Source organism: Medicago sativa, chromosome 4 (genome assembly GCF_051527215.1).
Source record: "Medicago sativa cultivar Bolivia chromosome 4, Bolivia_mono, whole genome shotgun sequence".
NCBI lineage: Eukaryota > Viridiplantae > Streptophyta > Magnoliopsida > Fabales > Fabaceae > Medicago > Medicago sativa.
In genome coordinates this window covers 75,590,784-75,618,648 of record NC_140752.1, presented here as the reverse complement: position 1 = coordinate 75,618,648, position 27,865 = coordinate 75,590,784, and the positions used below count along the sequence as shown (strand labels likewise).

Below are 27,865 nucleotides of genomic sequence, written 5' to 3'. Positions count from 1 at the left end.
AGCAGCTTGAAATAAAAAAAGGAAAACTCAAGCGGTCCGTTGTTTAGGACTGGCAGCTTGAAACAAGATAAACTCAAGCGGTCCGTTGTTTAGGACTGGCAGCTTGAAACAAGATAAACTCAAGCGGTCCGTTGTTTAGGACTAGCAGCTTGAAATAAGACAAAAAAGGAAAACTCAAGCGGTCCGTTGTTTTGGGCTGGCAGCTTGAAACGAGATAAATTCAAGCGGTCCGTTGTTTAGGACTGGCAACTTGAAACAAGATAAAAAGATAAACTCAAGCGGTCCGTTGTTTAGGACTAGCAGCTTGAGACAAAATAAAAGGTAAAGTCAAGCGATCCGTTGTTTGGGACTGGCAGCTTGAAACAAGATAAAAAGATAAACTCAAGTGGTCCGTTGTTTAGGACTGGCAGCTTGAAACAAGGTAAAAGGCAAACTCAAGCGGTCCATTGTTTGGGGCTGGCAGCTTGAAACAAGATAAAAAGGTATACTCAAGCGGTCCGTTGTTTAGGACTGGTAGCTTGAAACGATTGAGGACTGAGACGAGAGGACACGACTAAACAAGACTTTGGGTGACTGATGCAACCATGTGTGAATTGATATTATGCATATGTTGTGTATGAATATGTGAATGTATAACGCATGAATGTATAATTGCATGGATGTATGAATGAATATATGAATGTAACTTGTATATGGTATGTGATAGGTGGACTCGATGAGACTAGAAAGGACTGGTAAGGTGGGAAGTGGACCGACATTGCAGCACTACACACTCAGCAAACTTCATTGGGGACAAAGTAACAACTGATGTCTTCTATTGAAAGTCGGGAAGAAATAGCCATTTTTGTAAACCGACACAGAATGCTCTTTCATCAACATATTTTAGTCGTCGTGCCTTTTCTTTGTTTTTTTTTTAATTCTTCCCACAGTGTCTAGCCATGCTTGTTGAGTAAGGTTTAACCACCTATAATGCATTTATTCGTTTATGCTTTTTTTAAGAGATGTGAAAAAGTTTTTTTTTTAGAATTTTGCTTCAAAATATTATCATAGAAGAAACTTTGGAAGAACGAAATAAATGGGAATTCCAAATAAAGGGGCAAAGGCTCAAATTTTATTGATTGAATGGTGGCCTGCCAATGGCGACTCCATAGATCTTTACAAAGTTTGAAAAAATGGTAATTTAAAAGTGGAGAGGTACATTGAACTTCATAACCCTATATTCCCTAAAAACTTTGAATTCCGCTGCTTTTGATGCTTCAGATTGGAGATCCTTTGATAGCGGGTATGCCCCAAGTGGATTGTGCCAGACTGGATGCAGTTACTTTGTCTTTTATTTTTATCCTTAACTTTTGCACAGACCGTCCTTTCGGGTTTTCAGCCTATCAGGATGATTTTCTGTTTAATGTCTCTAACTTTTGCCTGGACCGCCCTTGTGGGTTTTCAGTCCACCGAGACGCTCATTTTTGCCTAAGCCGCCCTTTCGGGTTTTCGACTTACCGAGCTGTTCTTATGACTTTTAGACAAAGTATTTCTTGACTGCATCCGTGTTTACAGTACGTGGAAGTTCTTCCCCATCCATGGTTTGAAGAGTCATGGCACCACCAGAGAAAGCCCTTTTGACAACATATGGACCTTCATAATTAGGCGTCCATTTGCCCCTGGAGTCAGGTTGGAAATTAAAAATCTTTTTGAGCACCAGATCACCTTCTTTGAATTCGCGGGGACGAACTTTCTTGTCAAAAGCCTGCTTCATCCTCTTTTGATATAGTTGACCATGACACAGGGCCGTCATGCGTTTTTCTTCAATCAGATTCAATTGATCATATCTACTTTGAACCCATTCAGCCTCCGATAATTCAGCCTCCATCAGAACTCTTATTGAAGGAATCTCAACTTCTACGGGGAGTACCGCCTCCATACCATATACCAAAGAAAAAGGGGTTGCCCCTGTTGATGTGCGTATGGAAGTACGGTAACCATGTAATGCAAATGGCAGCATCTCATGCCAATCTTTATAAGTCACCACCATCTTCTGGACGATCTTCTTTATGTTCTTATTTGCAGCTTCGACAGCACCATTCATTTGAGGTCTGTAAGGCGAAGAATTATGATGCTCGATCTTGAAATCATCACACAACTCTTTCATCATCTTGTTGTTCAAATTCGTCCCATTGTCTGTAATGATGCGGTTAGGGACACCGTAGCGGCAGATAATATGATTCTTGATAAACTTGACTACCACTTGCTTGGTCACATTAGCATAGGATGCAGCCTCAACCCACTTGGTGAAATAGTCAATAGCCACTAGAATGAAGTGGTGCCCGTTTGACGCTTTTGGTTCAATCTTGCCAATCACGTCAATGCCCCACATAGAGAAAGGCCATGGAGATGAAAGAACATTGAGTGCAGTTGGCGCCACGTGAATCTTATCGGCATAGATCTGACACTTATGACATTTTCTGGCATGCTTGTAACAATCAGCTTCCATCGTCATCCAGTAATAACCCGCTCTTAATAACTTCTTAGCCATTGCATGTCCGCTAGAATGAGTTCCGAAAGAGCCTTCATGTATTTCATGCATCAATAAATCTGCCTCGTGCTTGTCCACACATCTGAGCAACACCATGTCGAAGTTTCTTTTATACAAAATATCCTCGTTTAAAAAGAAATTGCCACACAATCTTCTTAGAGTCTTCTTGTCTTTGTTAGAAGCTCCAAGTGGATACTCTTGACTTTGAAGAAAACACTTGATATCATGGAACCATGGCTTGTTATCAACAACTTCTTCAGTAGCGAATACATGAGCAGGTCTCTCAAGACGTCTGATACGGATCAATGGCACTTCATTCCACCGATTTACTTGGTACATCGAAGACAAGGTAGCTAGAGCATCTGCCATTTGGTTCTCATCACGAGGAATGTGGTGAAGTTCGACTTTGTTGAAGAAGGTCAGTAATCGTCTTGCATAGTCTTTGTAGGGGATCAAGCCGGGGTGACGAGTCTCCCATTCTCCTGTGATTTGGTTGATTACGAGGGCCGAGTCACCATAAATGTCAAGGATCTTGATTCTCAGATCAATGGCTTCTTCGAGGCCCATAATACATGCTTCGTATTCTGCCATGTTGTTTGTACAGTCGAATGTCAGTCTGGCAGTAAAAGGGATATGTGTACCCTTAGGAGTAATAATGATCGCCCCAATTCCGTTACCATAAGCATTAACAGCTCCGTCAAATATTAGACCCCATCTTGATTCAGGATCTGGACCTTCTCCGAATAGCGGTTCATCACAATCTTTTATTTTCAGATACATAATCTCTTCATCAGGAAAGTCGAACTTGATAGAATGATAATCCTCAATCGGTTGGTGAGCCAAATGATCTGCAATGATACTCCCTTTGATTGCTTTCTGGGTACGGTATTCGATGTCATATTCAGATAGCAACATCTGCCACCGGGCAATTCTTCCTGTTACTGCGGCCTTCTCAAAGATGTACTTAATCGGATCCATTTTAGAAATCAACCAAGTAGTATGATTAATCATATAGTGACGAAGGCGTTTGACAGCCCAAGCCAGAGCACAACAAGTCTTCTCAAGCATGGAATATCGAGACTCGCAGTCAGTAAACTTCTTGCTCAAATAGTAAATGGCGTGCTCTTTTCTTCTGGTTTCATCTTGTTGTCCGAGCACACAACCCATGGAATTTTCTAGCACAGTCAGGTACATGATTAATGGTCTTCCTTCAACTGGAGGGATAAGAATTGGAGGCTCTAGTAAATACTCTTTGATACTGTCGAAGGCTTTCTGGCAATCTTCTGTCCACACAACACCTTGCTCTTTACAGAGTAGCTTGAATATCGGCCCACATGTTGCAGTCATATGGGAAATAAAACGGGAGATGTAATTCAGTCGTCCAAGAAACCTTCTTACTTGTCTTTCTGTTTGTGGAGCGGGCATCTCTCTGATAGCTCTGACCTTGTCGGGATCTACTTCAATACCTTTCTGGCTGACAATGAAGCCCAGAAGCTTTCCGGATCTTACACCAAAGGTACATTTGTTAGGATTCAGACGGAGTTGATACTTTCTTAGACGTTGGAACATCTTCAACAAATACTCGACATGCTCTTCTTCGGTACCTGACTTGACAATCATATCATCCACATAAACCTCAATTTCTTTGTGTATCATATTGTGGAAAAGAGTAGTCATACCTCTCTGATAAGTAGCACCCGCATTTATTAACCCAAACGGCATTACTCTGTAACAGAAAGTGCCCCAGGGTGTAATGAAAGATGTCTTTTCTCTATCTTCGGGTGCCATCTTGATCTGATTGTAACCGGAGAAACCGTCCATGAAGGAGAAAACTTTGGATTTTGCAGTGCTATCAACCAATACATCAATGTGAGGCAATGGAAAATCATCTTTGGGACTAGCCTTGTTCAAATCACGGTAATCAACACACATTCTGACCTTACCATCCTTCTTCGGAACAGGCACAATATTGGCAAGCCACTGAGGGTATTCTGATGTGACGAGGAAACCTGCATCGATCTGTTTCTGCACCTCTTCTTTAATTTTGAGGGCCATATCAGGACGGGTTCTCCTCAACTTTTGTTTGATTGGCGGGCATTCAGGCTTTAACGGCAACCGGTGCACCACAATATCTGTATCTAGACCCGGCATATCTCGGTAAGACCAAGCAAACACATCAACATATTCTTTGAGAAGTTCTATCACTCGTTTCTTGACACTTGCTTCAAGTGATGCCCCAATCTTGATCTCTTTCTTGTCTTCTTCAGTACCCAAGTTGATCACCTCTATCGCTTCACCATAAGGCTGAATGGTCTTTCCTTCTCGTTCAAGTAGTCGAGAGATTTCGTCGGGAATCTCTTCATTCTCTTCTTCTTCCGCCTCATACACAGGCGATTCAAAGTTGGGAGAGATCATAGGGTTACGTTGTTCAAAGGGTTCATTGATGTTTAATCTGCACATATGGTTGATGTTTTTTTTAGAAAAATAAGTAAATGCAGATTTTTTTCGAAAGTATTTTTTTTTTTGTATTACCATTTTTCGGAAAAAAAACACAAAAGAAAAAATACAACAAAAGTCGGGAACAAAGCGACATGTTTACTTGATTGATGATGATTTCTTGAAACAAAAAGCCCAAGATAGATTCACTTTCGCTTGGGGCGGGACGAAAGGATTTTTTTTTTGAAAAAAAAAACATAAAAACAAACAAATGCATTACTTGGACAAGTGAGAAACAAAAGGAACATCTACTGCAACCCAATTGTGGCTAGTCCCTCCGTGAGTTATGAAGCTTTTCGGTATCCCCGTAGGATCGTCTTCAATGATGGCATTGGCTTCTGACAGGACATTAATAAAGCCCGCACTGTGGAAAGTACCTCTTGCTGGCACGACGACGTTCCAGGGCAAATCAGCTGACGGAGCGAAACCCAGACCTTCTCAACGCTTGTTCTCTGGCAATTCTATCAACTTTCCCCAACTTGCAGACCCTCCAGCTTGTATCACGTTCTGAGCATCTTTTAGAGAGGAAATATATGCCCCACTCTTCTTGGTATTCTTTTCTTCCACAGCAAGTCCTTGGAATGATGTCCCCTCAACACTGTCAGCCCCGATGAAAGAGAAAGACGACAAATGGCTCACTAGCAAAGCTTCCTCACCATTTACGGTTACTAGCTTTCCATTATGCACAAATTTTAACTTCTGATGCAATGTAGAGGTTACTGCCCCAGCTTTATGAATCCAAGGGCGGCCCAGCAAGCAACTGTATGATGCTCGGATGTCCATCACTTGAAATGTAATCTGGAAAACCTGTGGCCCAATCGTAATAGGCAAATCCACCTCCCCATGAACATCCTTCCTCGAACCGTCAAAAGCCTTCACCATTACTTCACTTCGTCTTAAAGGTGTACCCTTAGAAGAGAGCTGGTCATAAGTTGTTTTGGCCATCACATTTAGAGACGAACCGGTGTCTATCAGCACATTTGACAAAGTGTCGGTCTTACAATTCACAGATATATGCAAAGCCAGATTATGGTTCCTTCCTTCTTTCGAAAGCTCTTCATCACTGAAACTCAGGTTGTTGCATGCAGTGATGTTCCCCACTATTCCTCCGAATTGACCAACAGTCACATCGTAGTCCACAAAAGCTTGTTCCAGGACCTTCATTAAAGCCTCCTTGTGAGCATCAGAATTCAGCAGTAGCGACATTATAGATATCTTTGATGGAGTCTGCATCAGTTGATCAACCACCTTGTACTCACTCTTCTTGATTAGCTTGAGAATCTCATCAATCTCAGAATTTGCATTGGTCCCACTAGACTGACCGATATCTTTGACTGCACTGGGATCTTTAGCTTGGGTCTCCTCGATTACCGGAGCACTAGCTTTCTTTGGGAGCACCACAGGAATAATACGCCCATTTCTTAGCACTCTACTGACTTCAGCGACCTTCCCTACAGACGACAAAGGTGGTATTGGAACTTCACGACCGTCCTCTATCATAGTGGCATTGTACTTATAAGGAATGGCTTTCTCAGAAGCATAAGGCATCGGACCAGGCAAACAGATCACTAGAGGAGCAGCAACTGACTTTCGACTGTCGTAGAATATCTCCAAAGGCTCCTCTGAAGTTATAACACATACATCATCACACTTTCTTTCAACAACAAGTTCTCCTTGGTCTAAAAGTCCTTGAATATCATCTTTTACTTTCTGACAACCTTGAGGATCTAGAAGACACACTTCACAGGCGGCATGATCATGTTCAAAGAGAGACGCTTGACACATCTTGGTATGTAAAGGGACCAAAGGTGTCCGGATACACTGAACATCAAGGATGAGATGAGTCTTTCGGCAATCGTTGATCATGTTGACAGATGCAGCACCATGGTTTGGGAATGGATTGGTTTGAACATTTGGTGCTGAGTCTGTGAAGGTTATCTTATTGTCATTGATCAGCTTCTGGACTGCATTCTTCAAGGCATAACAGTTTTCTGTATCATGACCTGGGGACCTTTGATGAAAGGCACAAGTCTGGTTAGGTTTATACCATGCTGGCGGTTTCTCTGGTACTGGAAGAGGTGCTCTAAGTTGAACCAAATTCTTGCTGAGCAACCCTGGGAGTAACTCTGCATATGTCACTGGAATTGGGTCAACCCGTAATCTGGTATTTTGTGGTCGAGGCTGTTGTTGTTGATATGGTTGTTGTTGTTGGGGATATTGAGGGTATGGTTGTTGTTGTTGGGGATATTGTTGTGGTTGGGGATATTGTTGTGGAGGATATTGTGGGAATTGAGGATATTGTGGGAATTGAGGTTGGCCATTTGGTGGTTGGATGGTATTGGCGGCAGGTGTGATGGCAACGTGTTGATAGGCTGAATAATTTTGTTGAGGCCCCCCATGAGCCACCATACTGACCTCTTGTTCTTTCTTTTTCGGGAGGTGGTTCCCAGACTTCTTGGCTCCACTTGCAGATGCTCCTTCTTTTACTAAACGTCCTTCTCGGACTCCTTCTTCCAGCCGTACACCCGTAGCAACCATTTCAGCAAAGTCCCTAAGGGTACTTCCGACCATATTCATGTAATAGAATTGACTGAGAGTTTTTAAGAAGAGCTTGGTCATCTCCTTCTCTTCCACACGTGGGCTGACTTGGGCAGCAGCATCCCTCCACCTTTGGGCATACTCTTTGAATGTTTCTCTGTCTCCCTGAGTCATAGCCTGAAGATCACTTCGGTCTGGGGCCATATCCACATTGTAACTGTATTGTTCCACAAAAGCATCACACAGATCTTGGAAAGTTTGGATCTTTGTTTTGTCTAGATTCATGTACCATTTTGAGGCAGGACTAGCCAGACTTTCATGAAAGAAATAGATAAGGACCTTGTCATCCTTGGCATCCTTGGCATATGCTGACATCCTTCTCACATACATTGTCAGATGCTCCTCAGGGCAAGATTTCCCTTTATATTTCTCGAAATCCGGGACTTTGAATTTGTGGGGTATTTGGACGTCCGACACCAAACAGAGATCGTAAGCAGTCTTCCCAAACCTTTTCTTTCCATGGAGGGCTTTCACATCTCGCTGAATTTCATCATATTTTTGTTGTAAGTCATTGACTCTATCATAGGCTTCCATATCCCCTGAATGGTAGATGGGTTCTTCATCTTGTGGAACGGTATGCATCACAGGTGCTGAATAGGTCATAGCGGCTGGGGGCACTCTTACAAGAGGAGGAGGAACATAAGCTGCATTTTGCCGAGTAGGCACCGGAACTTCTGAAATGATAGGGCGGAATACTTCACTGAGACAAATAGGCACACCCCAAGGACGACCTTCTGGTATAGAGTTTGAAGTTTCACAAACAATAGGACGGAGTATTTCGCCAGCAGTAAAAGGGGAAAATCGAGGCATGGAACGTTGCGGAGCAGAGTATGTCGGAGTCTCGACACACATCGTCCATCCAGGGGCAGCGGATGTTTCATCCTGAGTTCTGATTGGAGGAGGAGGCGGTGGTGCTTGTGCTTGAGCTAGCGCTTGAGCTTGTGCTTGAACCAGCGCTTGAGCTTGTGCTTGAGCTTGGACTTGAGCTTGGACCTGTGCTTCCGCCATTGTCTTCATTATTTCAGCCATTTCGTCCATCTTAGCCTGCATGGCTGTCATTTCTTCACGGAGCACTCGGTTTTCATGTTCGAGAGAATCCATCTTCTTCTTAACGTTTGCTCAAGTGTAGATAGTGCGAGTAGGCTTGTAGATGATACGTGGGGCCACCTTTTGAAATGGGTTGACTTCCTTTAAAAGAAAAATTGTGTGAGACTCGGATTTGAGACATTGAAATGCAAGATGATGCATGATATGTTTATGCGAAAATGCTAATTTTTTATTTATCGAAGGACTTATAAAAGCAAATTTGTAAACATCATAATTGAAAATTCCATTGAATAATCAAAGTACTACAAGATAATTCCCTTTTAACAAAACTGAGCCAAGGGATAGACTCCAAAGTACATCACAAAAAGCTAGAAAATAACATAAAGTGGTGAAACAACTGGGAAACTCTTGAGCTCTTGTAGTAGACTACTCGAAATCTGGGTGCGCCCCTACGAAGAAATCCATGCACTCCTTTTTGCTGATGAATTGCGCAAGCCTCGCACTTTGGGCTTGAATCTGAGCATTTTTCTCAATCAATTGTCGCTCTTTGTTGAGGAGCTCATGCTTGAGCTGCAGTATTTCCACATTTTTATCCCCTACTTCAGACATAGCTTCCTCGTTCTTCCTTTTCCAAGTGGTACACACACGGTTTAAGTCAGCCATTTGCTCCTGGTACTTCTCCTGGGTACTAAGGGGTAAGGGTAAAGGCATTGTTGGAGGGGTTGAGGACAAGTACCTCGGTATAGGGTAAGGCATCATATACTCAGCAGCTCTATCGATAACCCATTGGGTATAGGTTTTATAAGTGAGGTCTGACTTATCCCCCAATTGATTGCTGTTTTTTCTGCGGATAGTATGCCAAGCTTTCACGAATTGATCTCTCATACCCTTGCTGTCGGTGAGGTTGAGATAGAATGTGCCCTCTAGTGCAATGTTGCGAGGCTTTTCTTTCATAGGATACCCGAACTGGCGTCTAGCTAGGGCAGGGTTGTAGCTGATTCCCCCATGAATACCGAGGAGAGGCACATTACCGAAGTCTCCACACGAGTCAATGATGGTTCCGGTATCGTAGGCTGGGTTGTACCAAACTACGTCGGCTGGAGCAAGGGACATGATTTTCTCTGAGTATATAGCTTTGTCTTTGGAGAGGTAGAATTGGGGTAGGTGTGAGATGTACCACCTATAGAGTAAAGGTGCACAACAAAGGATGGTTCCGCCCTGCTTATCGGTTCTATGATGGATGGAGTGGTAAGTATCAGCAAGGAGAGTTGGGACAGGGTTTTTGGTGAGGAAAATTTGGATGGCATTAGCATCGACGAAACCATTAACGTTGGGGAAAAGCACAAGGCCATAGATGAGCAAGGCTAGGATGGACTCGAAAGCAAGGGTATTCTTTGATGCAACAAAAATGTTGGCTTTACTGATTAGGAATTTGGAAGTTAGTCCCTGGATTTTCTCTTTCCCTTTGGTAGTGAGGTTATCAGTTATGTCGGATATCTTGAGGTGAAGGGCTTTTGCAATATCTGATGCCTTAGGGGCCCCCTCGAGACCACTGAAAGGTACTATATCGAGTATGGGTAGACCGACCAAATAAGAATATTCTTCAAGGGTGGGGACAAGCTGGTAGTCCGGGAAGGTGAAGCAGTGGAGGAGAGGATCATAGAATTGGACCAAAGTTTTGAGGATCCCTTCGTCGAACTTTGTGTTGAGAATCTTGAGCAACTTCCCATGATGAGCCTGAAAACCTGCTGGATTAGTGATGACATCTCCTAAACTCCTCAAGCTTTCCAGATCTTGGCTTTGGAAGCTATACTTCTTAATACTCCTAGTAGTTATATCTACAACGTTTACAATAAAAACTTGTTTAAGTCCTTCGATATTTTAATGAGAAAAAGTTTTCATGAATGCATGTATGCATGATTTATGCTAACACAAACGGTGAAAACATGGTGAGGTTAAGTCCACATGTTGGAGTCAAGGGTAACAACGCCATTTGGTAAGGACTATGGTTTCAGTTGCACTTGTAACAAAGGTTCTACCAAGTTCCCCAAATTACAACTACCCTTATGAATATATCGGTGTATAGGAATGCTCCTAGTCCAATATAATCCACAAGGAAGTCTAGTTTGAGTGTAGTATCGCGTGACAACTAAAGTCAAGAATGCTCTTGGTTTAGCCACCGCACTACGTCCTAAAAAGGCCAAGATGGGTTAAGGGTTACTAAGGTCCACGGCTTCGACGGACACTCACCTTGAAAGTAATAACGTTGACATGAATGCTCATGACAACAAGAGTACTACCTTCTGCGAGGCCTCCACCGAGTAGGGTTATCACATGTGCACATGGTCCAAGAATGCTCTTGGTATGACACTATGATTATACCCCGTCCTATCTTATATTTCTCTTAAGTCCGGGTTAGGACTTATCTCACCACTCACGTTTAAGAAAGGAGAAAGAAGAAGGAAGAACAAATATATACATGAATTTCCATCTTTTATTTTTTTTTTGATTTTTAAGCAAGTTTAAAGCACAAAATTTTAAACAAAACCAAGTTAGGCTTAACCCTCTTAAGTGTCCCCAGTGAAGTCGCCATTTCTGTCGCGTCATTTTTCGGTCGGTCAAAGACCCATTTTTGATTTCACGACTGAACATTTAATTCTTTTCAAAAGAAAGTGGAAAAAGGTTCAAATACCACGTTTTTAAGGGATTAAGGGTTCGGGGGTTAGTTATATTTAGGGAAGGTTTTAAGCACCCTAAATATTCGTAGTACTCTACGAGAACCTCTTGATTTTATTTAACTTTTGTGCTATAAACTTGCTTGCTTTTAAAAATGGAATTTGAAATGATAAAAGAAAATAGAGACCTAATTATCTACATTTTTTATTGATTTGGAAGGACGAGTGTCCTCTGCCTACGTACCCGTGAAGGATCAAAACCTCGTAGTTCGGGGTAGAAATTGACGTTTGATTTGTTTTGTGTTTTTTTTATGTTTTTGAAAAGGTTTTAAAATAAAAAGCCAAATGGCAAATAAGAATTTGTTTGTGTTTTTTATATTGAAGGCAAAATGACTCAAAGTAGAATTAAATTGATTGATGATTTGATTAAGAAAGAAACATAAAAAAGACGTCACTTGATTTAAGATCAAGGTTTGTTTATGAAAATATTTTTGTGATTTTTGATATTTGAATGTTTTTGTTATTTTAAAAATTAAACTAACGGAGCAATAAAATAAATGCGCGTGGACTTTTGTGATGATATTGGATTACCACAAAGTCCTTAACAATGATATATAAAGCGATGAACAAAGTGCGGTGGTGTCGGTGCTACTTCTCATTTATGGATATTTACAAGGAACCTAAATACATTCTATGGTCTTTGACAAAATATAAATGACAAGAAAATAAAACACATAAATTAAATTACATTGAGTCCTATTATACATACTAAGAGGATAAAAATAAATTATATGACAAGAATTAAAAGATGCATGAGGAAATAAACAAAAGAAAATAAAATATGCATGTAGGGGGTGCAGGAAGTAGAAATGGGGAGTGCGTAAATGAAACAGAAAGCAAGTTGGGCTTAAGAGGAACAGATGGGACGCTGGGCTTATGGAGGTGGACCGGTTCAAGCCGGTTCAATGGCTGAACCGGTTCGGTTCGGTGCTACATAAAAGGATAGGGGAGCCGGTTTATTTCATTTTATACAAAAGATCCTCTCTCTTCTCTCAATGTCTCTCCTTCTCTCTGTTCCTTCTTCAACTCTCGACACTCTCTCTTCTCCAACTTCTTCTTCTTTTCTTTATATCTTTTCTTACTTTAAAACAACCTACAAAAAAAGAACTTAGAACTATTTCACAAAAAAAACACTATACCTTTTGATGCCCTTTTTATAGACCTTTCGATGGATTTGATTTGGTTTTGACTGGATTTGGGTGAGATGGTTTGGCTGTACCAATTTCTGCTTTGTGTGGTTTGAAGGATTCAGTTGAATGGTTTATGGTGTTTGATATTTATGGGTGCGTGTTATGTGATGGATTTGATTCTGTGATATTGGTGATGAAATTGGTTGTAGATTGTGGGTTGATTTCTTTGTGTATGCTCTGCGTGTGTGTATGTGTACTGGTTTGTGGTTCGTGGATAAAGCTGCGTGAATTGGCTATGTGTGTAAAGGATAGATTTGCGATGGGTTTGGTTGCTGGATTAATGTCTCTGTTGTGTTATGTTCGTCTCTTTCTTGTGCAGGTTTATGATTCAAAGGAAGTTGTGTCTTGTTTCTGTGTGAATTGGTTCTTTTGGTGCGCAAAAATTCTCTTTTTTTCATGTTTGTGCTGCAGCTTCCTTTTATAATCTAAAGATTTGAAGTTAGGGACCGTTAACAGAGCAGACAGTAGTGGATTATTTTGCTGTATAACATGTGCACAGGCTGGTTTGGCCTCGGTGGAGGCGTGAGTGAAATGATGGTGGCATATTGTGAGTGAGGCGTGGTGGACAAGGACAGGGGAAAAAGCTTGCTAGAAACGTGCATGATGGACCACATAATAATAATAATAATAATAATAATAATAATAATAATAATAATAATAATAATAATAATAAAACTCAATAATAATAAAAAACGAAAATTGGAAAAAAAAGTTAATTAACTTAATAAAAGAAATTAAATAAAAGATGGAAGTTTAAAATGTAAAACAAAAATGAAAGAAGAGGGCCCGACACGAAACCAAATATGAGATATTTTAAAATACCTCTGCTGAAATTTTTCACTGAAAGGTTAAAGATTGATCATGGTCAAAGGACACATGTCAGTGGGACCTTAGGTCAAAAATTGGGGTATGACAGCTAGTATATAGTAGCTTCACAAGAAACGTGTGTCTATTGCTCTCTTAAACACATAAACAAACAAAGGCTTGATCTTTCCATAGCTAAAACAAAATAGGCAGCGAGAGATGGAGGTCTCTGTAGTCCACACCCCACATCTCTCGAAGGTTTGAAGCTGTCAGTCATGACTTTGTTAACGATTTTTCTAACTTGACAACTAGTCATGCAATCATGAACCAAATCAAGAAAGTTTTAACTAAAACTAATATATCTTGCATGCCAACTACATGACTCCATCAACCTCCTTTCAATACGATTTTATAGAACCCTTTTCACATCAACATTGATAGTTTTTTGTTCTTCTTCGTAAAAACACTAAAATTATATTTTGTACCGATCTATAATCAAAATCGAAAATGAATCAAATTTAAACTGATTTGAAACCACTGCTTACTAACAAACCGATTTTTACGACATATAGTTTGATCTATTGAATGAGAACATGGGTTCATACAGTTTGATTAACCAGACACACCCCTACATACCATTCATGTATTTTGATATTTAAAGAAGACAACTCATCGATCTCATAAGATGAACTTGAAACTCAAATCACATTAGCAAAATCACATCACAAAACCTAATAAACGTGCGTTTTAAATCTCATTCACACCGATTTAATAGGGATTTCATCCATCTGGGTCCCATACAATTTGAAACATAAATAACCCGACACACACAAGAACACGAGGAAGGAAGTAACCAAACAACATTGGGCCTGGTCCCATCTCAAGTTAGTGTTCGTAACAAACTAAACCGGGTTATATTATCTTACCTCAAAAATAAATAAAAACCCAATAATGAAAAATTGTACTATAAATATTTACCAATAATTTTACCCTCACACACTTCACTTCGCACTTGCACTTGCACGCGACAGATCCCAACTCTCTCAAACTCACTCATCAGCCGCATTCTTTGTTTCTCTCTTTCTCTCTCTTTGATCTCTCCATCGCTTCAACAAGGAGGTGCTCTCTTCGATCTTTCTCTTCAATTATTCAATTCAATTTTTGATTTTATTCTTGTGATTTTCAATGGTTATTTAGGGTTTCGATGTTAACTTTGTATTTGAGATTTAGGGCTTTTCAATTCAAGCTTTTTTTCAATTAAAAAACCAATCTTTATTGTTTTATTTTATAATTTTTAAGTTGTTTTAATTGTTGAAGTTCCGGTTTTTAGTTTTTGAATGTTTTTGTAATACATGACATTTGTTTTATCGGTGGATTCGAGGGCTAATGATGATTGAATGTTTGTCGTGTATTATTTGAGGTAGTGTTTTTAATTTGTGAAAAAAACTGTTTTTAATTCGATTATGAAATTAACTTAGTGTTTGTGAATTACCCAGGTTTAATGATTTTTTTTTTTAATTAAAAAACAAAGCTTTATTATGTGATGTATTTTTTATTTGAATGTTTTTGTGTTACATGGTTAGGTTAGGTCATATAAATTGGTTAAATTCAAGACATTTGTTTTAGGATTTGAAGGATTTGCAAGGTACGTGTAAAACAGTTTTACTCCGACATTCAATCTAAATCCACTATTTAGTAAGAGTCGTCAAAGTATTGTGATCTCTCATTGGATGTCAATGTAAAATTTTCACTCTGTTGGTGCATGCCAATTAAACTATTTATTTTATCGGTGGATTGTATTGATGGCCAATGATGACTGAATTTTTGTCGTGTATTTGTAAATAATAACCCCGTGTTTGTGTGTTTTTGATTTTGAAAGTAACTTGGTATTTGTAAATAAACTATTTTGTTTGTCATGTTGTAGAGATGGCGGTACCTGAAGCAGTTCAAACCCCAACCTCTCAGATGGTTGGCAATGCTTTTGTGGAGCAGTATTACTCAATTCTGCACCGCGACCCGGATCAGGTTCATAGGTTTTACCACGACTCAAGTGTCATGAGTCGACCTGAAGAAGATGGTACCATGACAACTGTCACCACCACTGCAGTAAGTTCAAAAAATGGACTTCAATCACTAGTTATAACATATATATGCGGAAACATATAAGTGGAGTTTTGTCTTAAATCCGTACTTTATTTTCATGTCTCAAGTTGCTGTTAATGCCAAAGTAGTAAATTGCGTAACTTTAATCAATTGTTGTCGTTTTTTGAGAAAACGAGTCATGTCTGATTAGATTCTAAGCACCATAATCAGCATTAGGATGACGCATCCTATTTTTTAAATCCAAGCAGTAAGTCGAAGATATCATTCATATCCTGCCAAATTTGCACTTTGTCCTTTGCTGTTTTTCTCTGTGTGTTACGACTATTGAATTATAGAATATTAATGTATCAATAATATAAGAGAATGTTATGGAAGTGATGAGAGTTGAGTAGGGGGCATCTAAGACTGTGAGCATAAGCATTATGGATAGTACCTATACTTATGAGCTTAGTTTACTACCAACCTTGTGCCATGATATTGCATCAAAACAACAATATTTTTGCTACACTTTGGTCCTCAAACCTTAACACTGGTTCCTGGGCAAATCTATAACGTATTATCATCTTGGTTGGCTACTGAGTAATTTTTGTTCCCATGAAAGCCCAAAAATATTGAAAGTTATCATGATTCAGTTTGTGATTGACATTTGTGAATTTCACAATGAATGCAGTATTTTCAATACCCTTTTTACGGTTCAAGTTCATGTTTGGTTGAGTTTATTTTGGTGCACTAATTCGGGTTTGCTAAACTCTCTCTCGAGATTGACTATGGTGTATTGCAGCAAATGATTTAACTCTGTCTGACTTCTATGATCTTTATTTTGATGCAGGAAATTGATAAAAAGATACAATCTCTCAAGTACACAAGCTTTAGGGTGGAGGTTCTGAGTGCTGATGCTCAGCCTTCATATAATAATGGAGTGATGGTTGTAGTGACTGGCTGCTTGACTGGAACTGACAATATTAAACGCAAGTTTACGCAGTCATTTTTCCTGGCTCCACAGGACAAGGGATTCTATGTTTTGAATGATGTTTTTAGATATGTTGATGCGTATAAGTCAATTGATACCGAGTCTGTGCCAGCAAATGATGCTGATGAAAGTGCTCCATCAGAACCTATTATTACACCCGAGCCTGGTAAATCACATCACATCTAAATTAATTTGAGAAAGTTTTTGTGGCTTTTAGAAAATAAATAGAATTGTTATTAATATATTTATAAACAGAACACAAGATTAATAAACACAACTTATATTTATATATTTATAGGATAAGTATTAAAGATTCTTCAATCCTTATGCTTGAATCTACAGAGCATTTGATTATTGATTCCTTATGCTATTTACTGCTAAATATATTATTCCATTTAATTTGATTTCGTTTTTTGTTCCTCTTATAGGAATATTTTTATTGTTTTAAATGTGGGTTTTAAAATTTTGCTTTTGATTTTTGACTATAGAGCCTGTTCATGTTCCTGAAGTCATTCCACCCACTCAAACTGTTGTTCCACCCGCTCAAACTGTTATTCCACCCACTCAAACTGTTATTGCTGATACTGAAACTATCATCAGCAAAGAAGTGAGCTTGCCACTGGAGAATGGAAAATTATCAGTTACTGAAAATGTGATTCCTGTTATTCATGTTAAAGAGTCAAGTCATCATGTTAAGGAACTGGAACAACCCACAAGCATTGAGAAAGTTGCTTCCAATACACAGGAGGATACTCCAAAAAAGTCCTTTGCATCCATTGTGAGTTTTACTTATTTATTTATTTACTTGTGTCTTTATTTTTTTTATCCAAAAATAACTTTTCTGCAATCATTTGTTCAAGGTGAATGCCTTGAAAGATAATTCTGCTCCCTTCCATTTGAGGGCTTCTCCTGCTAAACCAGCTGTGCACCCACCCCGTGTACATAGCGTGGCTGCTCCTGAAGTACCAGCCCCTAACAATGACATTCCATTGGAAAAGAATAATGAGAACGCAGGTAATTTAATTTTTACTTTACTATTACTCTTAAGGTTAGTTAGTTATATAATTCAGTATAAAGTCTTATTTTAAAAGGATGTTCTGTCATAACTTCTTTAACTTGCCTTCCTCAGGTAGGGCTCATGCAATATTTGTTGCGAATTTGCCTATGAGTGCAACAGTAGAGCAATTGGATCGGGCTTTCAAGAAATTCGGGCCCATTAAACGTGATGGTATTCAAGTTAGAAGTAACAAGGTTCGTCTGTTTTCAGCATTTCCAACACCTAGTTTACTAACTACACATCAAATACGACTATTCATACAATGCTTGTTTCTTTTACAACAGGGGTCTTGTTTTGGTTTTGTGGAGTTTGAATCTGCTGCTTCAATGCAAAGTGCCCTAGAGGTATGGAGTATTTCTATCAATAGTTTTTATCAGCAAGGCTGTAAATTGAATGTTGGTTGGGTTTTATAAATCTTTATGGGACTTTTTTTTTTCCTTCTTTCAAACTTTTCAAGGGGACATTTCTTTCATTTCTTTATTAAATCATTAAGGTCTAGCTATATTTTCTAACCTGTGAGAATTTTACGATGCCTTTTGCTTGCTTCATATGAATTTTTTTATGTATTATTTCAGGCCTCTCCTCCTGTTATGTTGGACAACCGTAGACTTTCCATTGAAGAAAGGAGAGGCAAGTGTGCCATATTTCTCTTGTTAAATTTGAACCTTTAATCTGCAGATTTTGCTAATCTTCTCCCGTACTGCTGTCTTTCACGAATTTATGCTCTTAATATGTTGAACAATTGTGTGCTGTGTTGTATTAAGCACATTATTTGCTTATGATGCTCTTAAACAGCGCAATATCTAAAATTTTCTGCTGATATTCCTGCCATTCTATTACTTGTATATTGTTTACCACAGCTAACAATGATAGGGTGTGATATTCCTCAGGGCGTAGTGGATACCGAAATGACAGAAATGATAACTTCAGGGGTCGTGGCAACTTTGGTGGCGGTCGTGGGGGTGGCTTTAACGGAAGGAACGATTTTGAGAGGCGAGGTGAGTTCTCTGGCCGACCTCGAGGAAGCCAGAATGCCGGGCGAAGCAATGGAGATGCTGTGCCAAGGAGTTATCAGAATGGAGGAGGAAAAGTCGCTGCTCGTCAACCACCAGTGAAAGTTCAATAAAGTGCTTCTTTTTCTTGGTAATTGAGAGGCAACGGGATTTTCTTAGTAGATAGCGGCATCTAGGGATTTTGATTTGCATTTTGGTTTAGAGTCTTTTCCTTTGTAGTTTCTGTGATCTTTTTCTGCGTCAGAGTTCTTGGTTAAATCAATTGTTTCTCCATACTTATCTCTTCTTATTTCTTAATCTCTTCCAATTTTGTTTACCTACTGTATCTAACTTTCTAGTATGATTGATTTGGAATTGGCCAGTTATATACCATTCTTGTTGAAGAAAGTTATGTTCCTTGTGGTATGTTTATTAATACATGCAAATTTATACTTGGATATTAATAGTATAGGAATCCATTCTCACACAGTTTCAATGTTGGAGGAGGCTGATCATTCTGTCACGTAGAAGAAGGGTTCTAAGCAATCTTTTTCAAGAGTAGAATAGATGCAAATGAAAGAGAACTTGAGGACAAAGTTAACATTTCATTATCCTTTGTGAAACAAATGATATAGGTTAAAGAAAATACTTCAATCTACCTTTGGCACCATATAAATGAAAAATTGATTCAAAGGGAAGAGAATAAAAAATCATTTCTTGAAGTATGTAAAAGGGAGTCAAACAATGTTGCAATCGAACCTACTCCCTTTTTTTTTTGTCCACGAGTCTTGTTATTTATTACCGCCACAGTCCCTAAATATGAAAGGAGCAGATTTGATTATAAATACTTTTTTGATGTATTATTATTGGCAAAATTATTCACACGCCAAATAGCCAAATATACAACTTGTCATTGCACAACTCAAACGCAATGCTAAAAGAATAGTTTGTAACTACTCTAAATTGTCACCTATGTTGCAAATATGAATCGTTCTACAAATAGGAAAAGCAATGTCACCCAATATGTACCAAAAAAAGGAGGAATTGTCGCCAAATATTTTGTTTGGTAGTTAGACGAAATGGAAGGTAGATTAAATATCTTCTTACTTTAACAACTCTTCTTACTATAAAAAAACGCTAACACTATTCTGACCCAACCCTAAATTATTCAAATTTACACTTTTCACATTGCAAATTAGAATATGCACAAGTCCAATACGTGAAAATTAGTAGTTTAAATTTATATTTTTAAGTTTTGCTTTAGTCACTTGAATATTTTTGTTCGATTTTAGACAATTAAATTCTAAAAATTAAATGAGTTGGTCACTTATGTCAATTTTTCTCGTTTAAATCAAAGAAATAAAACAACAGCAACAACAATGATTAAACTCACTTGCTTTTGTTTTCTCTATCTCTTTTGTAATCAATCATTCTCTTTCGTCAAAGTAATTTATTTTAATCATTTATCTATCATTATCTCTCATCAAAATACACGAAAGTCATCAATGTCACCAAAACTCAAAAATCATCCAAATGGAACCCGATGTTTTATGTTTCTTTTAGTTGTAATTTTAAGTTCATTTACATACAAGAAAATCAACAAATTAAATTAATTTCGATAAAGTTATTAATATTTTTTTTAATATTCTTAATTATTTATTACCATTTAATTTCAATTAGCTTTCTCTCTAGGTTAAATATAGTTAAAAATTATTGATAACATAATAATTAGCACTACATTGAATTAAAAGATGAATAAATAAAAACAAGTTATTTCTGCTAAAGCGATAGTAAAAAAAAAAAAGAGGGTAAGAGTATATATAATTAACATTTACAATAACATTTCATTAATAACTTGATTAATTTGAGGCACTAACATATACAACAAGAAGTATATATGAGAGAAAAGAAATGAAAACAGGAGCAAGAAACAACATCCTCTTTGGCATAATATCTAAACTTTCAGCTCCTTCTTCAATGATAGGTTCCAACCTTGGAAATTTAGAAGAAGAGCTTTTTCTAGGGGTTATGAGGAGAGCAGGTGCAACCTCACCACAATTTTGGATGCCTCTCATTTCCATCTTCCTCATCTTGATAAATTAATCTTGACCACAAATTGTAATTAACTAAAGCCCTTGTATGTTTTCCTTGACCTTTTTGTTAATCAAAGAAACTAATTAAGTTTTGCAAAAAAGATGATAAAAGTAGTTGGGGTATCTCAAAGAAAACAGATAAATTAAATGGTTTAGACTTTAGAGGAAATAGCAAATGGACTATGTATTTATATAAATTGGGGGAGTGAATATTTTGGTTGGCAAAGCCATGAGAGTCGTTGGTTGAAAATAGGGACAACTCATAAGTGCTTAAACTTGAAATTCACAGCAAAGCTTTTATTTTAATCATTCTAGAAGCAAAGCAAAAATAGCAAAATGATGTGTACAATGGCTTAGAAAGTAAACGTTCTAGATTTAGATATTAATTAATTAATGGTGTGTACAATTTGTTCTAGATGTGCAATTTTTTTATTTTTATTTTTGGTACAAATCTAGATGTACAATCTATCACTGCATACTAAATCGAAGTTTTATTTTCACGCGTCACCTTTCTTTCTTTCTTTTTTCTAGAGTTTACGCACCACCTTAACGTGTAACTGTTATGAAGTCCGGATACGAGATACGATACGGATATGGATATGATACTGCACCGATACACTGATACGGAAAAATTTCAAAAATCAAGATACGATACAGCTGAAATACGTTAATAAAAAAATTATATAATTAAATGCAGGGCCGTCTTAAATAATTTGGAGACCCCGTTATAATTTTAGAAGTTGGCCCCTGATAAAAGTCACAACAAAAGCAATTTTTTATAAAAATTACAAATAACATCCAAAAAATTTTAAAAAAAACGTCAATTGTATGTTGCGTATTACGGTTATAATGTTTCTATTACTTAAAGTTGCAAGGTTTTTTTTAATTAAAAGTACCTAGTGGGTGTTGAACCAAAGAGCTAAGAGCTAACGGCAAAATGGAGGATGCTATACCACTGGAGCATAGCAGTGCCCCTGTACATGTTTTAACTTCGCTAGTATATAGCTAATATTTTTGGGGTTTATATTATAAAAAAAATATTATGGGCCCCTAAAATTTTGAGGCCCGGTGGCCTAGCCCAGCCTCGACGGGCTATGGGCCGGCCCTGATTAAATGTACAATATAATTATAACCATTTTTTTAATATGAAAATATATATTAACAAACACAATAAACTAGTCATAGGCTCATAACACATCAACATAAATATAAATAATATTGACGATTAAGAGAGTGATGATTAATCAATTACATATACAATATATCCCAAAAAGAGCACCATCAGTGCTATACTATATCGATCCAAAAAAGAAGCACTATATCCAAAAAAGAACACATCAGTACTCAATAGTTAAGTTATTTTAGTTAACATTAATTGTCTCAATCTCCTCTCCTCCATTCCCGTCATCAAGATACAAATCAACTTCCAAATCTGGTTCATCTAAAGACAACTCTGTTAACTCAATTCCAACACCATCAAGCGGTTCATGCGCATCTCCACTACATTCTAGAAATCAAAATAATATAAAAAAAACACACGTATCCGTGCGTATCGGACCACACAGATGTATCCTTTGCATATCCGGGACGTATCGGAAAAGTATCAGATAATTATTTTAGAAAAAAATAAATTTAAACTTCGGATACTCTCCTGATACGTATCGGGAAGTATCAGACAGATATCGGTGCAGGACGCAGGGGATACGATACGTCATCCATTTTGAAGTATCAGGGCTTCACAGCATGTAAGTAATATTTTTTTTACTGAAGTAGTAGATTTTAATTAATGGCTATGATTAAAAGGTTTGCCCGTTTCTCTAGTGTCTTTTCATTTCTATTTTTTTTTTCATCTCCTTCGCATCATCAAACCACTATACACCGTATTGTGTTTCCTCTCCACTTGCTTCTTCACTATGGTCAAGCTCGTCTTATATCTAGTTTCCCCTCCATTAGAGTCAATTTGTAAATAAACGAGATCAGTGCAATTCGACACAGAGAGAAAAGCTAAAAGGAAAGAAAAAAAGAGGAACAATTTGGAGAGCAACAACAAAACATGGGCGATGGTTACTCTTTTATTTGAGTCCAATAATAAATTTGCGGGCACATCACATAAAAAGGAAGAGGTGAGTTAAATTGAGAGACCAATCATTGATCTCCACATAAATTATTAAGTAGGATCCAAGATAGAACAAAAACAAGTGAAAAAATTTGTTTATCATGTAAACCAATTTGCTTGATTATTATCAATTTCAAAGGGTATTAGCTCATAATGTTAATGTTAAATTTTAAAATGGAATGGTAATACTTTCAATTTGATTGAGCCCAATGAAGAGGATTAGATATGTGAAGAGTACTAAACTTTGTGGTTGGGTCTAACACAACCCTACAAAACCAGTTTATGAGGCAACGACTATCCCCTCTTATAAACACTTTTTCAAGCAATCTCTCATCCATTGTGAGACTCTTTAACACCTCCATTACACCCAACGCTATTAGACTTGATCTATGGATAAAAATGGTGGGTTGTTCGATAGTAGAAACATGATAGTAGGTGGCCCAATGAATTATGGAGAAGGTTCTGATACTCTGATACCATATCATTTATGGTTGGACCTACCACGGTCCACAAAATTGACTTGTGAGGTAAGGACTGTCCCCGTTTATAAATACTTCTTCAGGTCATCTTTTATCCAATATGAGACTCTTAACAAAGAGATTCCTCAAGTAAGGTCTTAGACCAAAATGGAGGAAGGATTATGAGGTCCCTCACAAGCCCAAGTAAATATCATCCTATGTTCTCATTAGCTGGGATAAAGTAGTACCTTTAGACGGACTTAGAAGGTCTATCCCTTTGTTATGTAATCTCGTTTTCATGTGTTTTATGACCATTTTCTGATTCCTTTATATGTAATGAAGGGTGAATGAAATAAAACAAGGCAGAAAAATCACTAACTTTTTATTTAGGAGGACCTCCCCTCGAAGGAGAATATTTTCTATCTTTTTACTTTTTGTGCAAGATAGTAGGGTTACATGTTTATGGTACGAGAAATGTTGGGTCACACTCTCTAATACATTCTAACAAAATTTATAATGATTATAATTGCTTGATGATCAATATTTTTCTTAATATTTCGAGCTCCAAAATATCAGATTACTATTAGGGTTGCATATTATTATAATTTAATGCATCTCATCAATTATAATCAACGTGAATCATATTTTTAGGTCTTGAATAAAGATACACAAAATAAAGAATGAAAGTTTACTCAATTGATAAGGAGATGAATCACTCGCAAAGTCATGGACTCAACTCCTATTGAAAACATAAAGACCTTTTTAATATGAGATTTAACAATGGTTTATGACCTAGATCCTATCTAAGTTCCACTATAGAACCCATAGTAGAATGGCGGTTGGAGTCTTGGAGACTAGCTGACGAAATAAAGTAGCTGTATGGCATGACTTGCTTTATGAAATAAATGCAAAGTTTGGCATTATTCCTTTAAATTCAAAGTAATCAATAAGGGCACGTGATTCCGTTAATTTTTCCACTCCTGAATGAGATTGCATTGCAACGGTTGCTTCTAAATGCAACCATCTAAAGATTGGATTAAAAAAAGTCTGGATGACAAGTGCCATTGTAGACTAGTTAAACAAGCTAAAAGTTGTGCATGTGAGTTTATCTCAGTTGATAAGGACAATGCATAATATATGCAAGGTTGGGGTTCGAACCCCGAACACCATAAAAAAAAAGTTAAAAGTTGTTTTACATTAAAAACGGTAATTTTAAATTTTTTATAAAGTCGAATTCGTCATTTTCAACATATTATTTTTATAATGTTTAAGGAACACTCTTCGGCATTTCCTTTAAGAAAAAGCTCTAGAATACAAAATTTTCATCAACTTATTTTGCCTTTTTCTCTAATTGAATATATACCCTCAATAATACGGAATGCATTTATATATATAGGTTCCATTCCATGTCTGCAGGGGCGTAGCCTTTCCTAGCCAAGGGGTAGCGCAAAAAATATATTATTTTTCAAGTAGTTGGTATAAATTTATACCCGGCTACCCCAAATAATAAACATTGAGCTATCCCAAACAAATTCAGTTGCCGAAAATTAACATAAGTAAGGAAGTAAAAATATTATTACATGATTGATAGATTTATTTATATTCGTTTGATACTTCCGGTCTCAATAACAATTATAGAAAAAAAACTTTTTCAACAGTAAAAATTATTAAGACAATAGTCATAAGCAAATTAAATATCTATTTGTTTACATCGAAAAAAATGGATAAAATTGGCTTCTTGAAATGCATTTTACCCAACTTTTTTAAATAGCTATTGTTAATTTTATCCTTTGCCGTTGATTTAATTTACATTTCATATAAGTAAAAAAATTTATGATTTAAGTTAAGTTTTTAAGATTTTGTTTGATTTTAGTCCTTAATTTTTTGTTAGAGATTAAATACAAGACTAAAACACATTCTTTTTGTAAAATTTTATAAAATCAAGACAAAAATTGAATAAATTTTCTGTAAGGACTAAACCTAAAAAAGTATTATCTATGGGACTAAAAACATTTTTATCCTTAGATTTAACATATCCGCTTTAAAAATATTTTATTGTTCCTTTATAGTTGGCCCCTGCGTAAATTTTTTGCTAGCTTGGCCGCTGCATGTCTGGATATTAGTTAGCCAGCACTCTTTCTTTGAAGCTGCATGTGAAAATGTTGGTGATGTTGCCATGTAAACTTTTGTGGCCAACATGTTTAATGCATATAATTGAACATGATTAACCATTTCTTAAGCACCTCAAAAGCCAGTCAAAGTTACTAAACCGCCTCAACGTTTAAAAATTTCCCATTAAATTGCTGCAAAAAGTTGGGAGGAAAAAATAAAACAGAAATTAACCCCATCAACATCCAAGTCAAAGTCATTTCCCTACTTGTGGAAGAGTGTTAAACTGCTAGTGCTACACTGAAAGGTCTTAAAGAAAAGTGCAATTTGGAACTCAGTGTATCCAACAAAAACCGTATCTTAAAGGATATATAAGAATTTCAATCCAAGTTTTGGCACTTACGAAACACTGTCCCACAACAGGAAAATGTCTTGTAAGTTAGTATAGCATCACATTTAATAGCAAAAGCTGGAGGTGGCACTAACAAATAAAAATTGATTTAAACCTCAAAGATTAAGACACTTTCACTCAATTTAAGCTTAGTTCTTCATTTCTAGCCACCCTTATAAATTGAACCGTGCCCTAATGCTTCATACACATCCTTAATACAAAACATTTCATTCCCATAGCTACCTTTTCCCCTAAACACTTCAAAGATGGCGAATTCTCGCATTGCAAGGTTTTTCATGGAGGTGGCACCACCACAGTATGTTAGCGTGATGAGGCGTAGAACATCAAAGATGATGGAAACAATCACTGAAGAGGATATGGAAATGAGTTCAAATGATAGTGTAATTCCACCACCTAAAAGTTCATCAACTTCATCACTTGCTGCTTCTGCATGTGCCTCTTCTACCAATGCAGTTGTTAATTCTAGGTACTTCCTGAAGGAAGTTCATAGAACACTCTCAAGTTTGAATCACTGAAGCATGTAATTTGAGACAAAATTAATGAAACAAAACAATCTTTGGTGGCTGTTTCATAATTCTTTTTGTTGTTCTTCTTCTCTTATCTTTTATGTATTGATATCCTGTTGGTTGTTTTGGATAAACAAGGATATATATATAGTTGAGAGTCCAGAGTTTAATGTAACATTGATAGGGATTCTTGTATCTGTATTTTTCTATGAAGTACATGCTCATAATTTTCTATCAATAAAAACTCAAAACTCTGCCACAAGTTTTGGCATGCATATCAAATGTGTAATAGCCTATGAAGTTCAAGTGAGTATGGTCGACATCAATAATAATTTTTATAAAAAAGATATAATTAATTGTAATGATATTTGTCGGTGTCGAGCACTATCACATGTCAAAAACCGGACACACATTCGAATAGAAGTATCGGTGCTACAGGCTAATAGCATCTTTCTTACTACGTGTTCTAAGTGGAAGGATCCACAAATTTCATAGCATGGTCAAATTCAAGTCATGGCCTTAATAATAAGTGGTTAATTCAATCTATTTTACAGTATATTCTTCAAATTTCTGCATTTACTACTTAACAATATTAATGGTTCCAGAGGCCCTTCCAAATTTCTGTATTTACTACTTAAGCCATAGTCAAATAATTTGTAATTTGAGTTGGTACGTGGGACTAGCAACCCCGGCCCTAAGCATGTGCAAGGCGCTCAACGATGTCGGGCCTCACAATTTTGATTCTCAAAATTTTATTTTATTTTCTTAGTAATATTAGTTTTAGTCAATTTAAACTTAAACATAAAAACTGTAAAACATAGATTTGAACCTAGTACAAAAGTCTCAATTACATACAAAATCAAGAGGCCATTACAATTGTTTGATCAAATTTACAAATTAACACGCGATCTAGACATACCATTTGGTATGAGTATGACTAAATATAAAAAAAAACTATGAACTTACATTATACTAAAAATAAGAAATAACATTTTTTGTCTTTAGAAAGCACATGAAAATATTTCTTCGTCCTATAAACAGGAAGTTTGTAAGCATAATAATTAATTAGCATTCTTTAAAAAAATATTAATTACCATTCTAAGGAAAATCAAAACAGGATTCAACAAAAAAAAAAATCTTCTAGGAGTTGAAATGATGCTCGCGCATGCAAAGCACACACCCTTCCACTGGACCATTGAAGCATATATATTATTTATTGACGTGGTAAATTAATATATAATCAATGATTAGAGTCTCGTAACAAAAAAATTATATTTTTTGGGTAATAATCTGGCATGGCTATAGCCACACTCAACCATACAGTGGATTCGTCCTTGAATTCAAAGTTCTCTACTGAATGTAGAAAACTATTACATGCATTGAATTTTTTGTCATATTTGTTTGTATTAACACAAATTAAGTCCCTTAAATAATTAGCATTTTTTGTTTGTTTTAAGTTTAGTCATGCATGCTAATACTAGTTTGTTACTATTTTCTTTTCCCCGATTATGACACTAGTTTTGTCACTATATTCGGATAGCAAGGATCAATGCATTTTTTTTAAGCAATAAGAAGGTCTATTCTTAATATTTGAGCCCTTGTTGAGATGCATTGAATTATATGTCCCCGTGCGTTTAGCTTAATTGGTA

At 36.9% G+C, this 27,865-nt stretch overlaps 3 protein-coding genes across 4 annotated transcripts; 1 reads left to right on the top strand and 2 right to left on the bottom strand.

Moving 5' to 3' along the window:
* Positions 1-1,373: 1,373 nt before the first annotated feature.
* LOC146931941 (uncharacterized) lies at positions 1,374-8,955 on the bottom strand. Its single transcript, XM_085707713.1, has 3 exons — positions 5,470-8,955; positions 5,247-5,364; positions 1,374-4,982 (listed from the first exon to the last, which is right to left on the bottom strand). The coding sequence occupies exons 1-3, from the start codon at positions 8,723-8,725 to the stop codon at positions 1,517-1,519; spliced, it is 6,840 nt and encodes a 2,279-aa protein (XP_085563839.1). The 5' UTR covers positions 8,726-8,955; the 3' UTR covers positions 1,374-1,516.
* Positions 8,879-11,301, bottom strand: LOC146931940 (uncharacterized). The gene is made up of 2 exons (XM_085707712.1): positions 11,298-11,301; positions 8,879-10,542 (listed from the first exon to the last, which is right to left on the bottom strand). The coding sequence occupies exons 1-2, from the start codon at positions 11,299-11,301 to the stop codon at positions 9,098-9,100; spliced, it is 1,449 nt and encodes a 482-aa protein (XP_085563838.1). The 3' UTR covers positions 8,879-9,097.
* A 3,095-nt stretch (positions 11,302-14,396) lies between these two features.
* LOC146931939 (nuclear transport factor 2-like) lies at positions 14,397-18,930 on the top strand. 2 transcript variants are annotated; one of them, XM_085703508.1, is made up of 10 exons: positions 14,397-14,519; positions 14,984-15,045; positions 15,325-15,506; positions 16,333-16,639; positions 16,962-17,251; positions 17,334-17,487; positions 17,603-17,724; positions 17,815-17,874; positions 18,106-18,160; positions 18,421-18,930. In XM_085703508.1, exons 3-10 carry the CDS (start codon positions 15,327-15,329, stop codon positions 18,654-18,656), a joined length of 1,404 nt encoding a protein of 467 aa, XP_085559634.1. In that variant the 5' UTR covers positions 14,397-14,519; positions 14,984-15,045; positions 15,325-15,326; the 3' UTR covers positions 18,657-18,930. The 2 variants fall into 2 exon arrangements, with proteins under 2 accessions (XP_085559634.1, XP_085559633.1); XM_085703507.1 differs by lacking the exon at positions 14,984-15,045.
* The last annotated feature ends 8,935 nt before the right edge of the window (positions 18,931-27,865 follow it).

Bases quoted from the DNA above. Each gene is read 5' to 3' on its own strand.
- LOC146931941 (XM_085707713.1), bottom strand. From the start codon at position 8,725: ATGGATTCTCTCGAACATGAAAACCGAGTGCTCCGTGAAGAAATGACA. The intron at 5,365-5,469 runs GTTGAGAAGGTC...ATGTCCTGTCAG, and splicing joins AGAATTGCCAGAGAACAAGC to AAGCCAATGCCATCATTGAA. The intron at 4,983-5,246 runs GTAATGCATTTG...CCATATGTGCAG, and splicing joins TTTGTTTCTCACTTGTCCAA to ATTAAACATCAATGAACCCT.
- LOC146931939 (XM_085703507.1), top strand. From the start codon at position 15,327: ATGGCGGTACCTGAAGCAGTTCAAACCCCAACCTCTCAGATGGTTGGC. The intron at 17,252-17,333 runs GTGAGTTTTACT...CATTTGTTCAAG, and splicing joins AAAAGTCCTTTGCATCCATT to GTGAATGCCTTGAAAGATAA. The intron at 17,875-18,105 runs GTATGGAGTATT...GTATTATTTCAG, and splicing joins CAATGCAAAGTGCCCTAGAG to GCCTCTCCTCCTGTTATGTT.